Source organism: Mustela nivalis (genome assembly GCF_964662115.1).
Source record: "Mustela nivalis genome assembly, chromosome: 1".
NCBI classification, from domain to species: Eukaryota; Metazoa; Chordata; class Mammalia; order Carnivora; family Mustelidae; genus Mustela; species Mustela nivalis.
In genome coordinates this window covers 189,601,428-189,619,728 of record NC_139020.1, presented here as the reverse complement: position 1 = coordinate 189,619,728, position 18,301 = coordinate 189,601,428, and the positions used below count along the sequence as shown (strand labels likewise).

The following is an 18,301-nucleotide window of genomic DNA, read 5'->3' as shown; positions in this document are numbered from 1 at the left end:
TGACATTCCACGGGGGGAGGAAATCTTCCAAGTTTAAAAGGGTTTGAGTTACTAATATCTTCTTTTAACTGCACGAGGGCGGAATATTTAACAAGTTTCTTTAAATAAAATAACTGGGCATTGTTTGGGTTACAAATCATGGAGGAGAAGAAACCATGAAAAGGTTAACAGGGTTTTCCTCTCCATTCCACTGACTGAAACAGGACAGTTCATAGACTTAACTGAACAGACTTTTCCAGTAATAGAAAATCCATAGAAATATTTGTTAATGTGATGGGTGAAAAAGATCTTTAATTATAGCAGAGAATGTTTTGATATATAAATCTTTTTGTATATTATTTGTTTTGGTTAAAAATACTCTAAACTACCCCTGGGATATATTTTAACCAAAACTATAAAAAAATTCTGAACTTTAAAAATTTTTTGAAATTTAGTTGACACACGTTTTGTTAGTTTCAGATGTACAACACAGTAAAAAGATTTTAATCTTTCATACAACATTGAGATAGATTTTATAACTACGATCCAGGCAAATGTAACAGACAAATATTAAAATGATTGTCATTAAAAGCATGCTTATTTTCTTTAGAATGACAGCAGGAAAAGGTTGCACTTTCTCAACTTAGTCTATTTTCCTTAAAATTTACTTTTTTTGAGCACTATGACAATGGTGAAAATCTTACAAAAAATCTGTGTTCAGGAGAACCAAAGTGGACATGGTAATTTTACTCTGACTCTTGAATCCTGCTCTATTTAACTTCACAAGAAAAGTAACCAAGAGACATCTAAGATTTGCTGACTTGAAACTCTAAAACCTCCAGTACCAAAGCAACAAACAAAAAGACCTTTAATAAAAATAATATTAATGGCACAAATAAAATCGTATTCATCATAATGTATTTGTTTCTAAAGACTATCATTATATAATAGAACTTGCTTATAAAAAGGGTAACAAATGTACATTTCTTAGGGAAAATCTGAAAGGGACAAGGCTTTCACATTTTCTGTAGGTAAGTGGCCTACATTCAACTGTGGAAGGTCCGGAGTCAGTGTACCATTAGCGGGTGAAATAAACAGATTCAATGGGCTGTCCTCTTTTGGACAGCAAATCCTATTGCATGGTGCTAAGCATAGAGCAGGTGTTTTGTAAACCCAGTATATGCTTTATCAATAAATAAATGTTGAAAAAGATTATAAAAACCAATGGGCTGCATTACCTACATGGATTTAGAAAGAAAATTGGAGGAAAAGATACTGGGAATCTTCATTTTGCAATTCAACAACTTGTATGACCTATGGTCAAACCTATTATTAACTGTCAAAAAGTCAAGGTAAAAGGAGTGTTTCTACACCAAATCAACTCTAATTATCTCACCACCACATGCTTTTTTGGAATTCGTAGTTTTACCTCAAGTATTTCCATATCAATTGTAATGAATAATTTGTTATGTTTTCTTAGGAAAATATGTAAATTACTGTGTAATCACAATATTGCAGCAAACAAGATAAATGCAAGAATGATCACCTAAACATCTAATTAGTTTTTCTACACAGTCAGATTTATGCTAGAGACACTAATTGCGCCTAACATTTTAATGAAGGTTTCAACATTGCATAAATAAGACTGACAAACTACAAACAATTTTCATTTATTTTCCTTTTTCTCTTGCTCAAAAACAATTCGCCTTTGTAAAAGTACCACACACCTGCTAGGGAAGATACGTTGATGGGCTCAATGCTCTACGCTCCAACCATCTCCATTATAAAGAGGACTGGAGACTTGCAACAATAGGTTATCTTTGGGGATGGTGACAATGTCCTGTGAAAACTTCAGTTTCAACTTTCCTTCTGCATGATAACTGGTGCATTGAAACTTGGAAATAAAAATGCCCTTTCATCCATTAAAGTCTGAGATGCAACTGGGGTTAAAAGGAGATTTATCACAAAATGATAGATATTAGCAAATGACTGTATCACAACTTCTCAAAATGACTGGGTTTGAAGTGCTAAACATATTGATATTTCATCAATTATTAACAATTAAAGTGGACTGAAGGTGCCAACCTGTTTGATCGGGAGACTGCAGTGCTGGAGAGCTGGGGTTCATTTCTGTGCTTTGTTGGGACCCGCTGATGAGGGCAACTGTTGCTTTATCTTCATTCCTCTTATTTCCTGAAGAACTGCCTTTATTGGGATAAATATTTTCCACGATGTTATTTCTTTTGATTTTTATTCATTTGGAAGAATGCTAATAACATGGTGTGCTTTTCTACATGATTATTGAAGAATACCTTAAAGGTCGTAATATAGACTATCTGCAGTTCTTTTCTTTTCCAATGTTTCAAAGATGAGCTCAGCTGCATTTTTGTAGAGGGTCATCTTTGAATTCCTTGATATTTGCATGGGGGCATTTTAGATTTAAGTTTTACAATATGCAATAAAAGGAATTCTATCACCCATATTATTTTCAAAGGGTCCTATATTTTCCCTTTGGTTCCACATAAAACAGAATGTGTTTTCTTTAAATTACAGTTCTTACATAACCTGACTCAAAATTTTAAACCAAGCACTTTCCTTAAGCATTTTAAGAAAATGGACACAGAATTAGCTTTTCTATTATTTTATGAAAATAACATGAATCCTAACAAACTGAATTTCAGCCTAAGAACCCTACATTTTTGAGAAATTATGTTAACAGATGCGTACATGATATACTTTGGGCTTGACTCAGGATAGATTAATGAATGTGCAGACAGATCTATACTTAAATGCCTCAAATCCAATATTCAAAGGGATAACTATAATAAAAGTAATTTTTAATTATAAAACTAATGCTTTATTGGTTGTGAATACTTGAAATTTTAACCTACACTCTATTAGCATGGAGTCTAAAGGGAGAGACAGCAAATGTTAAACACACACACACACACACACACCCTCCCCTATATCTCAGATATATATATCTCAGATAAATATATCTGAAATATATTTGAAATATTTGAAAAGGGCCCAGTTTAAAAAGGAGATACATATGAAACATGAAAAATTATGAGTTAAGTTCAATTTTAGTGAAGTCTGCAGGCAGGAACCTCCTCTATCAAATTTGGGCTGTTTCTAAAAAACAATAATTTAAGCTTATTCAGCCTTTGAGAGGAGAAGTAGGGAAGTCCTTTACTTCTGAGGTACTGTCTGTTTAATCCAGCAAGTCTCTGTTAGGGCTCTAGAGCAATTCTTTTGCAGAGAATTTGACTTCCATAATCCCTATAGAAAAGACATTTATATTTTAAATGAATTGGTTTGTAATCCTTTGAAATTTACAACCTGCAGAGAGAGATTCCATTGCTCTGAATAATATACAGATATAAGATAGTATTGAATTAGTGCCATACCGCTGTGTGCCTCTGTCCTTTCTCTGCTGGTGCTTTTTAACCGTAATCTTCTCCTGTTATTATTCTTATCTGCTGATGGTTCTTGAGGGGGATGTGGATGCATAACATGTAGATCGGCTGGTACATTTCATATCAATGAACAAGAGGCAAAAACAAAAAGTACTATATGGTCTGAAATAACTCAGTAAATAAAATTGTAGCTATAATGAGAATGTTCAGGTATCATTGTGGCATCACATAAATCTGTATCAAAATCACAACTTATTCTTTCAAGGGAAATAGGTAATTATTCCTATTCCATTATTGGGATCATATCTTTTGAAATTACTGAGACATTTTATGCATGTAATCTAACCTTACAGAGAGCAACAGGTAATATGGTTAATTATACATACACTATATTAAGAAATACAAAAAAATGAAACTGATCACTAATACAGAAAAATAATTGCTTCATTTGAAAGAGAAAGTTGGTAAGTATAATTCATAAACAGCTTGGAAGGTAGTTTCCAAAAGAATCCTGGAGAACTGTGATCATACCTGGAAAAGAATTCTTAAATGTACTTTAACTGCATAATAATCATCATAATAATTAACAGCATTCATAGCAGCATCTAATATTTATGTAATGCTTCACTTCTTGGCACAATATGATGTGCTTGACTGGTTTTTCTTGTTGAATCCTCACAATGACCCTTTGAAGCAATCACTGTTTATTACTACTACTAGGGCCAGTAGCAATTTTATCCACATTTTACAGATGAGGAAACTGAGGCCCACAGGGTTTAGGAATTTTGATCAAGTCTTACAGATGGTGATAGAGCTGGGACTGAACATCTGTGGCATTTACATACTTCTCTCAGTTTTGTGCTATATGAGAAATATAGTCTGTAGTTATCATTAATCTCTAAATCAAATAAAATGAACCCAAATGCCCTCCTTTCCAACTCTCACGAAAGTCAGACATGCAAGGATGGAAAAATTACAGTGAGTGGTAAGACTTTGGTACTGGTCTCAATTCTTTCCAGTGATTGCAAATTGCAAATCACTTTACCTCTCTGTTAGCCATGAACCCTCAATCTACAAAATGGAATAAAAATCTCTTCCTCACCAACAGGGTTCTCTGTGCATCAATAGGAGAAAATAAAAAGCACTTTACAAGTGGAAGAGATTAACTAAAAGATAAAATTAAGAAAATTTAAAACACACATAAAGTTCCCCAAATCTAGTTAATTATAGAATGCTATGTTAGTTCCTCACCAGTCATCATAAAATAAAAATGCAGGATACTATGGCAATTTGAAATAATGGAATAAAGAGACTATAAAGAGAATTGATAGTTGGGGCGCCTGAGTGGCTTGGTCAGGTTAAGCATTCAACTCTTGATCTTAGCTCAGGTTTTGATCTCAGGGTCGTGAGTTCAAGCCCCACATAGCCTACAATAAACAAACAAAGAAATAAAGTATTAAAAAAAGAGAGAGAGAACGATAGGTTCCAGAACAGAATATATGTATAAGAATTTGAAACAGATTTCAATATCCACCATCTTATTCATTTTTAAATGATAATTCTCTGGATGTGAAGATCTAATCAAGAATTAAACTTCAAATTTATCTTCACAGGAACATTTCTATTTTCCTCTAGCTGTTGGCACTTATGCATGAGTCTTACCACGAACAGGTATGGTCTGCTTTATTTGGTGAATATTTTCTTTATCTGCTTGCTCCTCACACTCCGGCATCAGTGAGGCTGACATCTCTGCACTGCTGACACAGTCCTCGGCCACAGACTGTTGGCCTGATCGGTTATTTTTGGACCCAATGGATCTTACGGTCTGTAAGGGAGAGGAATTAATCTGCACATCTTATAATACAAGAATTGCACTTATTTTCTGTAGAATTTACAGATACTAATAATATTTGGACAAATAAAAAGTGAGAAAAGAAACTAGAGGAAATGAGAAGGTTAGAAAGTTGGTGGAGAGGGACATTATATCAGAAAATTAGAAAGAAATGGAAGGAGAAATATAATGTGAGACAAAACAGAAGACAAACAAGTCTTCTAGACACATAAATTAAAATGTGCTTATACTCCATCTTTAGTAGGTAGGAGTTAAAACTGAAAGTCATGTGTCAGACATTCAGAGGAAATTAAAAATAAAAATATAACATTTGAGAATCTGTTTGTTGTAAGGTATCTGGTGAAGATCTGACTCCTTTTTTATTTTTCTTTTTTAAAAATATTTTTTTTATTTATTCATGAGAGGCAGGGGCAGAGGGAAAAGTAGGCTCCCTGCAGGGAGCTTGAGTGGGACTTGGGATCCCAGCACCCTGGGATCATGACCTGATCCAAAGGCAGCTGCTTAACCAAATGAGCCACTCAGGGACCCTGATCTAACTCTTTGACAGAGACCACAAAATGTGTTCACATATATTTGCCTTTAAGTTTTGTTAACATATTTGATCAAAAGAATACTCAGAAATGTTAACTGTGTTGACACGACAAGAATAGAACAGTTTGAGTTCTTTTAAAATCCAGAATTTCTGTTCCAAATTTATTCAAGTCTTCTGCTTTGGGCATATACCCCCCACCCCCACCCACTTCCGGTGCACTGTGGAAAAAAAAAAAACCCTTCTCCCATGCCCCTCATGCTGAGACAAGCTCTTCAGACCTTGCTCTTACCTCAGTGGATATTCTCATGTTATTCCTTCTTCCAGAGAGTGGAGGTGGTCCCAGAACTCTGGATCCAAAGGCGATATGACAAACATCTTGATTTTTACTGTTGCGCACATTACCTGTTCCCTTGTTAATGAACTGATCTGTTTTGTTCAAAAAGGAAATAATAGTCCATTAATGGACATCATGACAAATACCATGTTGCAATGTTTCTGAAAGTACAATACAGGTATCCTGTGATCTGAATCCTCCTTCTCCACTACAGGGCACCTAGAAAAAATTCAGATACTGGAGCCCAGTATCAGATCTACTAGGTCCGTAGAATTAGAATCTTGGGAAAGTGCAGTAGTAATCTATAATTTTAACAAATTCCCCTTAATGGTTCTTATGCTATCATTTGAGAAACACAAATGCCACAAATATTCTTCCTCAGAGAGAGAGAAAAGAAAAGAAAGAAAAGCTACTAAAAAATACATCTTATTTTCTCTTTAAGGAAATAATTAAAAAAAATATTTAACTCAATTAACAAACATATGGTTGATCACTCTTAAGCATTTCCTAGAAGTTTTTAGTGACACAAAATTGGTAAGATAGATCACTTGCCCTCAAAGGAGGGGATAGTAAAAGTAAACAGGTAATCATAACATAAAGCAGAGCAGTGGAAATTCAGAAAAGTGACCTCTTGTTCCTCAAAAAATTAAAAATAGAATTACCCTATAATCCAGTAATCACACTACTGGATATTTACCTCTAAAATACAAAAACACTAATTGGAAAGCTTTCCATGTACTTCTATGTTTATTGCAGCACTATTTACAATAGCCAAACTATGGGAGCAGCCCAAGTGTTCAGTGATAGATGAACAGATGAAGAAGAAGTGGTACATATATATAATGGAATATTTAGCCATAAAAAGAATGAAATCTTGCCATTAGCAAGGACATGGATGGAGCTAGGGAGTATAATATGAAATGAAACAAGTCAGAAACAAGTATGATCTTATTCATCTCATGGAATTTAAGAGGCAAAACAAAAAAAGAGAGAGGGACAACCAAGAAACAGACTCTTAACTCTAGAACAAACTCATGGTTACCAGATGAGAGGCAGGTGGCAGGAAGGGTGAAATAGGGGGTAGGGAGTATACTTACCATGATGGGGAAAAAAAAAAAAAAAAAAAAAAAAAAGAAAAGAGTAAGTGACTTCTTGAATGGACCTTGAATGACTGATGACATTTCAGGAATAAAAGATGTAGGGTACACAGAGAAAAGAAAGAGTGAACTGGTAGGGTATACTTGGGGGGAAAAATAAAATTGCCAGTTTAGCTGGAAGGATGGGTTTGGGTCACAATGAAAACAACCTTAAACTGTTAGGAGCCTATTCTAAATTTGACAGATGATAGGGTATCACTGAAAATTTGGGGGGAGAAAGAGAACAAACTGGTAGCACCTTCAGGATAAGGCAGGTATGCTTTACCAAACCTTACTGCTTTTCCCTTCTGGGCACACAGCTATATTACATTTCTGAGCCTTCCCTGCAGTTATATGGGTCATGTGACTGATATCTTATTAATGAGACCTGAGAAGTGAAATGTGAGAAGGGTGAGCTACTTCCTGGCCCCTAAAACCTCCCACATAATCCCCCATACTCTCTCTTCCTGCATCTCTTGACAAGATGCAGAAGATTCAGGGGAGGGCTTTAAGGCCTGGAGAGGAACCCCTGGGTGAAAGGAGTCTGGGTCTCTGAATGATCTTATGGAAGGCTGCCCAAGGAACTCCTGATTGGACAAGGCTGTGGGGCTCTTTGTGACTGCAGGTGAGGGTAATGGCTCTTAATTCAAAAAACTGCCTGCAACCTAGAAAGTCTGCTGTTCCCCCTTGCGAGACAGAACCAACTTGAATCGTATGATGTTGGCTCTGAGTAAGTCCATATTTGTCCTACAGTCCTGGATATAGATGAGCTACTGGCCACTTCTGTCTAACCTTTTCTCCAGAAAAAAATCCTGTAGTTAGCTAGGTGGTCTCCTTAGCCTCTGCTAAAGAACTATAACTTTACATGTGGAGTTAGAAACAACTTTTCTGCAACGGCATGAGAAAAGTCACCAAAGTTTGTGAAAACATACCATGCTTAGAAAGCTCCACTTGTTTAGATCTGAGTAGAATTAATATGTTTGGGTAAATGGGTGTTTTCTGGGTCTGGTTTTATGTCTGCAATAGATGAAGATGAAGAGATGGGCAAGGGCCAGACTGCTGACATGATCTGAAAGAATGTTTGCTGGAAAGAAGATCTAACGCGGTGGGATGGCAAAGTGGTGAGGAGACACACTGTTTCAGTTTTCTTCAAATTCTTGAAGCCCTGGTAGATAGAAGAGAAATCCCATTTGTCCAAAGAGCCAAATCCGAACTAGTGAGAAGAACTGACTTGAAGGTTTTAGTCCAACATAAGGAACAATTTTCTTTAATTAAGCATGTGTCGTCATTGTGGTGTAGAATGATCTGTCACTTTGAAGATGTCCAAGCAGAAGTCTGGGAAGTTATTCTGGCTGTTGTAAAGCACATTCAGACACCAGAGGGCTTCCTGCTTTCTATTTCTGGCCTAGTCCTCTCTTCTGAGCTCCATGCCTGTATCTAGTGGCTTTCTTTCTCAGTTCCTCTTCCAGGTCTCAAAGATGCTACAAATGGAAAACGTGGTCCAATGACTGGCACCACAGTCCACGGAGTTTGAAGAGTTAGGATCCAGGTGTCATCCCTGACTCCTCTCTTCAGCTTCTCCACAGCCAACCCATGTCTACTTCTCTCCATCTCCTCTGTCAGCACTGTAGTCCGCATCCCTCTCCTAGATGATCACAGAGCCTCTCAAAGGATTCCCCATGTCGATGCTGGGTTCCTGTCCTAGGTCCTCTCCAAAATGTGGCCAGAGTGGTCTTAGCAAACATACATCTGATCAAGTCATTCCTTTCCCTCACTTAAAACTTTTCAATGTCTTCCCTGTTGCATTTAGGATTAAGAAGAATCCTTACAGTGGCTGCAAAAACCTACATGTTTGACTTCGGTTCACGCCTCTCACCCCTCGTTTTCTGCTCCCTCCACAGACTGGCTTCCTCAGTTCTTCCTTCCTACCATCTAATTTGTTTGTGCTGTTCTCCATAGCTAGAAGGCTTTTCTAGTATAGGTACTCCCGTAACCCTCCCTTCTTATAACTTGTTAAAATTGCACTTAATTAAAAAAAAATTCAGTTAACATATAGTGTATAATTAGTTGCAGGGACAGAATTTAGTGATTCATCGGTATATATAACATAACATGTAACACCCAGTGCTCATTATAGCAAGTGTTCTCCTTAATGCCCATCACTGAATTATCACATCCCCCCATCCACCTCCCCTCCAGCAACCCTCACTTTGTGTCCTAGAGTTAAGAGTCTTTTCTGGTAGGCCTCCCTCTCTGTTTCTATCTTACTTTATTTTTCCTTCCCTTCCCCTGTGTTCATCTGTTTTGTCTTTTAAATTCTACACATGAGTGAAATCACATGGTATTTGTCTTTGATTGACTTATTTCCCTTAGCATAATACCCTCTGGTTCCATCCACATCATTGCAAATGGCAAGATTTCATTCTTTTAAAATTGTACTTTTACATGTGTTTGTGGGATTCTCTGATAATGTATGCTCAGTAGATATAAATTCAGTAGCCTATTTTGTCACCCCTGAATTACTAGCCTGATACCTGACATGGAAAGATAGATCCTTGCTGAGCAAAATGAATGAGTCATTAAATGTAATGAGTCAAATGGGATGTTGGATTAAATGACCAAATATTTCTAATTATGGAAAGAATTTCATTTCTCATTTTAAGAAAATTCTACCTGCAGGTTTTATGTGAATGGAGGAAGACTGGGCAGGACTGGACAACTGCCAGGATTATGGGGGATGAGAGAGAGAGAAGGCTCAACAATGACCAGGACATTGATAATTGAGAATTACCACATGAGTGGTATGGCTTTCAACATCAGTAGTGCTATACAGCACCACAATCAGATGCCTCCTCAGGTTACATGTGAATTGTTCTAGTGTTAGCATGTAGACTTGGCTGTGTGTGCATCTGTGTTTTTTTTAGTCATTATAAATATCCCCATTTGGAGTTAATGAAACATCATTGGTCTCTCAGGATCAATAACAGAAAGAAATGACACAAATCCCAGGCTAATCAGAAAAATTTATCATAGAATCTATCATCATTTGTACCATCTGTGATCAAGCAGAACAAATTCTAGCCTACTGATTTTGTTCTCAAACTTGGATTTTCCCAGAAAGAGCCATTGAAGGTCCTGAAGGGCATGGAATTTGTCTTGGGGCTACACGGGAATTTTTAGTATCAGAATAGGAACTTCCCCTAACTTTTAGCCATGGGAGCCATTAGGGTATGGGCATATCTTTTGCACACCTTTCTGTTCAAACATCTTATGGGGTGATTTCCTTAACGTTTTTTCAAATTCTTTTTATACACACGAAGGTTCCCCCACAACTAATTTAAGCTCCTTTGAGTAGAAAGACCATTTATTTGGTACCGTATGTATCTCCAACTGTGGAGCTTAGGATAGTACATGGCAGACAATGGATAAAGTTCATCACAATTGTTAAATAGTATTAAAGATTAAAAGGAAGATTTTTTAGGGGAGGGAATATTAAAAAAATCATACTGACAGAGTTCTAGCTCTAATTCCAACAAAATTTATACATAAACTAGTTTGTAGCCATTTAAAAAATTAAAATTCCTAAATACCTTGAATTTTTTAGAGGAATTTTACCTAGCAGTGGATATTCAGTGACCATTAAAGATACATGAAAACCTCATATAATATAATCTTCTAAATAACAGAAAATTAGATATGACTATATTTTATAAGAAGTTCTACTACAGAATTTCTTTAGAGTAACCTACTACTTAAATAATAAACTTAGGTTTATTATTTTTTTAAATTTACAAATGTTAGTATACTTTTTTCACAAGCGAAAGCATACCAATACTCTACCCATTAAGTATTTCTATAATTAGCAGATTTTTAAAAAATTTCTTGGTATAATTAACATATACACATTCTTAAAGGCTGTTTCATTTTGGTAATTCTATTTATAATCATTAATTGTCACAATTATCTCTATAAACATGTATCATGCTATTTATCTACTATGAGAGAATCCAAATTAAAACCTACAAGGAAAAGTAATTTAGACTTTTGGTTTCTAAAATAAAAAGTAAAAGAACAAAGTTTCTATAATGAGAAAAACCTTAATAAAAGAAAACTATAAGCAGAAATGTATGCCTTTTGAATTCTAATGGGAGCTCTTTTAAGAGCTGATATCAATATGCACAATATAAGGTTAAAAATCAAGATTAGATTAAAGTCATGCTCTAGGCGTTTCATTTTCTTGAGTTTGTGGAAAATGAACTTGGTGTAGGTCAGAGATGTTACCGTTAATTATTTTGTTATTTTATGAGGGGTACATGCCTTTGTAGTTAGAATATAAAACCTGAGGGTCTACTCTCTAATTCTCTTTTAGAAAAATAAACATTCATTTTTGTCTCAAGATACAATGTTCTAATTATTATAGTCATTTAAGTTTGCAGGGTTTTCAAAGCTTAACCAGAAAAACCTGCTGAATTTTCAACACTAATCACTGAAGGGTCACGCTCAAGACTTACATCTATTATCTGGCAATCAAATCAGAATTAAACTTGCTACCAAAATCCAGACCTTGAATTAGATTAATTTTTGTTTTATTATATGTGCACTGTAAAAGAATGTCAAAATTACAAAAAAAGCTGATCTAGGAAAGCAATATTATTTTAGACAAGGTACTTAGCCTTTCTAAGCCTCACTTCCTTTTCATAAGATTAGGATAATAATAGTATTTAAGTCATGGTGTTTTTGTTAGATTGTATGAAACAATGTATGTAACATGCCAAATATTGTGCTCAATAGGGACTAAATGCTTAATTAATATGTTATTCATATCTTCCATCTTGAATAGCATTTAACACTTTACAAAGTCCATTCATAATCACTTATTCCTTCATTCATCCATCCTTTCAGCAGTGACTGGGCACCAGGTGTGAGTAGTTGTATCTCATTAATAAAAAGTTTAAGGGGGGAGGAGCAAGATGGCAGAGGAGTAGGAGACTGAAATATCATCAGGTCCCAGGAGTTCAGCTAGATATTTATCAAACCATTCTGAATACCTATAAACTCAACAGGAGATAGAAGAGAAGAAGAGCAGTATTTCTAGGAACAGAATATTGACCACTTTCTGGAAGGTAGGATGTGCAGAGAAGTAAATCTGTAGTGATGGGAAGATAGACCGTGGCAGGAGGGGGCGGCTCTTGGCAAGCAGTAGAGTAGCAGAGCACATAATTGGAATTTTTAGAAGTCTGCTCCACTGAGGGATATTGCTCCAGAGGTTAAGCAGTAGGGGGGGGCCCTTACTGGGATAGTAAGGTCTCAGGACCCACAGGGTCACAGAAAGACCTGGGCTGTCTGAGTGTGGCCCAGCTTCGGGTATTGGAGCGGGAAAGCCAGCTGCAGAGATGGAGCTGAGGCATGGGCTCTCAGCTGAGGATTACCTTAAACCATGATCCAAGGTACAGTCAAGCGACTGCTCTTTGAGTAGGGACCCCATAAGCAGCAGATATGGGAAGACTCCCTCCTTCCTCCTATGGGAGGAGTGGCAGGAGAGTGTGCTGCAGTAATTGGCTGGGTTTGGAAACTCCAAATGGGGGTGTGCACCACAGATAGAAATGCTGGATCACAGGCTGGGTGAGCACGGAGTGTGGCTAGAGACCAGAGAGATGGAAGGGATTGACTGCTTTTCTCTGAGGGGGCACTGAGCAGTGGGGCCCTGAACTCTTGGCTCCTAAGGGGTAGAGACTGGGAGGCCGCCATCTTCATTTCCGTCCTCCAAAGCTGTATGGAAAGCGTTCAGGGAACAAAAGCTAGGAGAGCGAACCTGAGCAGATTACTTGGCCCCTGGCAAGGGCAGTGCAATTCCATCTCCAGCAAAGACATTTGAGAATCACTACAACAGGCCCCTCCCCCAGAAGATAAGCAAGAACATCCAGCCAAGACGAAGTTCACCAATCAATGAGATCTGTGGAATTCCAGAGCTAGGGGAAAGTAGCACATAGAATTCATGGTCTTTTCCCCATAATCCTTTAGTCTTTTAAGTTAAATTTTTAAAATTTTATTTTATTCTATTTTTAAAATTTTTCCTTTTTCCTATTTTAACATTTTAAAACTATTTTACCTTATCAATACCTTTTCAAAGATATTTTAAAATTTTCATTGTTATAGTCATATTTTATCCCTTCAATGTATTTAACCTTATTTTTTATATACATATAGGTTTTTTTCTTTAAAATTTTGGGATAAATTTTCTTCTAAGAGATCAAAATATACCCTAAATCTAGTGCATGGTTTTGTTCTAATCTCCAGCCTGATCACATGCTTTCCTCTTTTTTTTTTTAATCTTTCTTCAATCAACTTCTTATCTTATCAATTCCTTTTTTAGAATATTTTTAAATTTTCATCTTTATAGTCATACTCCATCCCTTCATCATGTTTACCCTTATTTTTGTATATACATTTTTCTTTCTTTAAAATTTTGGGAGGTAGGGCGCCTGGGTGGCTCAGTGGTTAAGCCACTGCCTTCGGCTTGGGTCATGATCTCAGGGTCCTGGGATCGAGTCCCATATCGGGCTCTCTGCTCGGCGGGGAGCCTGCTTCCTCCTCTCTCTCTCTCTGCCTGGCTCTCTGCCTGCTTGTGATCTCTCTCTGTTAAATAAATAAATAAAATCTTAAAAAAAAAAAAAATTTTGGGAGGTAGTTTCTTCTAACAGACCGAAATATACCCAAAATCAAGTATGTGACTCTGCTCTATTCACCAGTCTAATATCTATCTATCTATCTATCTATCTATCTATATCTAATATATAAAAATATATATATGAATCTAATAAAATTAAAAAAAATATATATCTATATAAAGATATATAGATATATATTTTTTTCTTTTTCTCTGCTTTCTTCTCCCCTAGTTTTCAGGTCTCCTCTGATTTCATTAGTGTGTATTTTTCTGGGGTTGTTGTTACCCTTTTAGTATTTTGTTCACTCATTCATCTATTCTTATCTGGATAAAATGACAAAGTGGAAAAACTCACCACACACACAAAAAAAAGAATAAGAGGCAATACTGACAGCTAGGTACCTAATCAATACGGACATTAGTAATATGTCAAAACTACAGTTCAGAATGAGGATTATCAAGTGCTAGCTGGGCTTGAAAAAAGCATGAAAGATAAAAGAGAATCCCTTTCTGGAGAAATAAAATTCCTTTCTGGAGAAATAAAAGAACTAAAATCTAACCAAGTTGAAATAAAAAGAGCCATTAAGGAGGTGCAATAAATCATGGAGTTCTTAATGCTAGGATAAATGAGACAGAAGAAAGAATTAGTGATATAAAAGACCAAATGATGGAGACTAAAGAAGCTGAGCAAAAGAGAGACAAACAACTACTGGATCACAAGAAGGGAATTTGAGAGATAAATGATACCAAGAGATGAAACAATATTAGAATCATTGGGATCCCAGAAGAAGAAGAAAGACAGAGAGGGGCAGAAGGTATACTGGAGCAAATTATAGTAGAGAATTTCCATAATTTGGTGAAGGGAATAAGCATCAAAATCCAGGAGGCACAGAGAACCCTCCTCAAAATTAGTAAAAATAGGGGGCACCTAGGTGGCACAGTGGGTTAAGCCTCTGCCTTCGGCTCAGGTCGTGATCTCAGGGTCCTGGGATTGAGCCTCGAATCAAGCTCTCTACTCAGTAGGGAGACTGCTTCCCCCTCTCTCTCTGCCTGCCTCTCTGCCTACTTGTGAGCTCTCTCTCTCTGTCAAATAAATAATTTTTTAAAAAATCAATAAAAATAGGTCCATGCCCCATCATCTAATAGTAAAAACTTACAAGTCTTAGTGACAAAGAGAAAATCTTGAAAGCAGTATGGGACAAGAGGTTTGTAATATAAACGGTAGAAATATTAGATTGGCCACAGACCTATCCACAGAGATCTGGCAGGCCAGAAAGGACTGGCATGATATATTCAGAGCACTAAATGAGAAAAATATGGAGCCAAGAATACTATATCCAGCTAGGCTGTCACTGGCATAGAAGGAGAGATAAAAAGCTCCCAGGACAAACAAAAATTAAAAGAATTTAATATTTGCTACAGGAAATATTGAAAAGGGTCCTCAAAGCAAAGAGAGAGCCTAAAAGTAATAGACCAGAAAGGAACCGAGACAATATACAGTAATAGTCACCTTATAGGCAATACAATGGCACTAAATTAATACCTTTCAATAGTTACCCTGAATGTAAATGGGCTAAATCCCACAATCAAAAGACACAGGGTATCAGATTGGATAAAGAAACAAGACTCACTGATATGCTGTCTACAATAAACTCATTTTAGACCTAAGACCCAACCAGATTTAAAGTGAGGGGGTAGAAAACAATTTACCATGCTAACAGACATCAAAAGAAAGCTAGGGTGGCAATCCTTATATCAGATAAATTAGATTTTAAGCCAAAAACTATAATAAGAGATGAGGAAGGACACTATATCATACTTAAAGGGTCTATCCAACAAGAAGATCTAATAATTTTAAATATCCAAGCCCCTAACATGGGAGCAGCCAATTATATAAGCCAATTAATAGCAAAATCAAAGAAACACATTGACAATAATACAATAATAGTAGGGGACTTTAACACCCCCCCCTTACTGAAATGGACAGATCATCTAAGCAGAAGAACAAGGAAACAAGGGCTTTAAATGGACTAGACTAGATGGACTTCACAAATATAGTCAGAGCATTTCATCCCAAAACAACAGAATAAACATTCTTCTCTAGTGCACATGGAACATGCTCCAGAATAGATCACATCCTGGGTCACAAATCAGGTCTCAACTGGTACCAAAAGATTGGGATCATTCCCTGCATATTTTCAGACCACAGTGCTCTGAAACTAAAATTCAATCACAAGAGGAAAGTTGGAAAGAACTCAAATACATGGAGGTTAAAGAGCATTCTACTAAAGAACAAATGGCTCAACCAGGAAATTAAAGAAGAATTTAAAAATTCATGGAAACAAATGAAAATGAAAACACAACTGTTCAAAACTTTGGAACGCAGCCAAAGCAGTCCCGAGAGGAATGTATATAGCAATACAAACTTTTCTCATGAAACAAGAAAGTTCTCAAGTACACAACCTAACCCTACACCTAAAGGAGCTGAAGAAATAACAGCAAAGAATGCCTAAACCCAGCAGGAGAAGAGAATTATTAATATCAGAGCAGAAATCAATGAAACAGAAACCTAAAGAACAGTAGAACAAATCAACGAAACTAGAAGCTGGTTCTTTGGAAGAATTCATAAGATTGATAAACACCTGGCCAGACTTACAAAAAGAAAAGAGAAAGGACCCAAATGAATAAAATCATGAATGAATGAGGAAAGATCACAACTAACACCAAAGAAATACAAACAATTAAAGAACGCATTATGAGCAACCATATGCCAGCAAATTCGACAATCTGGAAGAAATGGATGCATTCCTAGAGACATATGAACTACCAAAATTAATGAGGAAGAAAGAGGAAATCTGAACAGACCCATAACCAGTCAGGAGACGGAAGCAGTCATCAAAAATCTCCCAATGAACAAGAGCCCTGGGCCAGATGGCTTCCCAGAGGAATTCTACCGAACATTTAAAGAAGAATTAATATCTGAAACTGTTTCTCCTGAAACTGTAGCTCCTGAGACTGTTTCTCCTGAAACTGTTAAAAAAATAAAAAAGAAATGGAAGGAAAACTTTCAAACTCATTTTATGAGGCCAGCATTAACTTGATCCCAAAACCAAAGACCGTATCAAAAAGGAGAATTGAAGACCAATATCATTGATGAACATGGAAGCAAAAATTCTCACCAAAATACTAGCCAATAGGATCCAACAGTACATTAAAAGAATTATTCAACATGACCAAGTGGGATTTATTCCTGGTCTGCAAGGTTGGTTCAACATCTGCAAATCAATCAATGTGATACATTAATAAGAAAAAGAACAAGAACCATATGATTCTCTCAATAGATGCAGAGAAAGTATTTGACAAAGTACAGCATCCTTTCTTCATCAAACCTCTTCACAGTGTAGGCAGAGAGGGTATATACCTCAACATCATAAAAGCCCTCTATGAAAAACCCATAGTGAATATCATTCTCAATGGGGAAAAACTGAGAGCTTTTCCCCTAAGGCCAGGAATATGGCAGGGATGTGCTCTATCACCACTGCTATTCAACATAGTACTGAATGTCCTAGCCTCAGCAATCAGGCAACAAAAAGAAATAAAAAGCATCCGAATCAGAAAAGAAGTCAAACTCTCACTCTTTGTAGACGATATGACACTTTAGGGGGAAAACCCAAAGACTCCATCCCGAAACTGCTAGAAATCATACAGGAAGTCAGTAAAGTGTCAGGTTATAAAATCACTGCACAGAAATCAGTTGCATTTCTATAAATCAACAGCAAGATAGAAGAAAGAGAAATTAAGGAGTCGATCCCATTTACAATTGCACCCAAAGCCCCAAGATACCTAGGAATAAACCTAACCAAAAGGGCAAAGAAACTGCACTCAGAAAACTATAAAGTACTCATGAAGAAATTGAGGAAGATACAAAGAAATGAAAAAATCCTTCCATGCTTATTGATTAGAAGAACCAATATTGTGAAAATGTCTACGCTACCTAAAGCAATCTACACATTTAACGCAATCCCTAACAAAATACCATCAATTTTTTTTCAAAGAAGTGGAATAAATAATCCTAAAATTTATATGGAATCAGGAAAAACCCTGAATAGCCAGAGAAATGTTGAAAAAGAAAAGCAAAATTGGTGGCATCAAAATTTCAGACTTCAAGCTCTATTCCAAACCTGTAATCATCAATACAGTATAGTACTGGCACAAAAACAGACACATAGATCAATGGAACAGAGCAGAGAACCCAGAAATGGACTCTCAACTTTATGGTCAACTAATCTTTGACAAAGCAGTAAAGAATGTCCAATGGAAAAATTAGTCTCTTCAACAAATGGTGTTGGGAAAATTGGATGGCCACATGCAGAAGAATGAAC

At 36.4% G+C, this 18,301-nt stretch overlaps 1 protein-coding gene across 5 annotated transcripts in view; it reads right to left on the bottom strand.

Moving 5' to 3' along the window:
• CFAP20DC (CFAP20 domain containing) overlaps nucleotides 1-18,301 on the bottom strand; it is a 253,242-nt gene that overhangs the window by 87,366 nt on the left and 147,575 nt on the right. For all 5 annotated transcript variants that reach the window (XM_082739068.1, XM_082739070.1, XM_082739069.1 and 2 more), the window contains 4 exons: nucleotides 6,072-6,208; nucleotides 5,061-5,223; nucleotides 3,390-3,506; nucleotides 2,065-2,184 (listed from right to left, as the gene is read on the bottom strand). In XM_082739068.1, coding sequence (XP_082595194.1) covers nucleotides 2,065-2,184; nucleotides 3,390-3,506; nucleotides 5,061-5,223; nucleotides 6,072-6,208 — 537 coding nt within the window. The remainder of the gene's footprint in view (nucleotides 1-2,064; nucleotides 2,185-3,389; nucleotides 3,507-5,060; nucleotides 5,224-6,071; nucleotides 6,209-18,301) is intronic.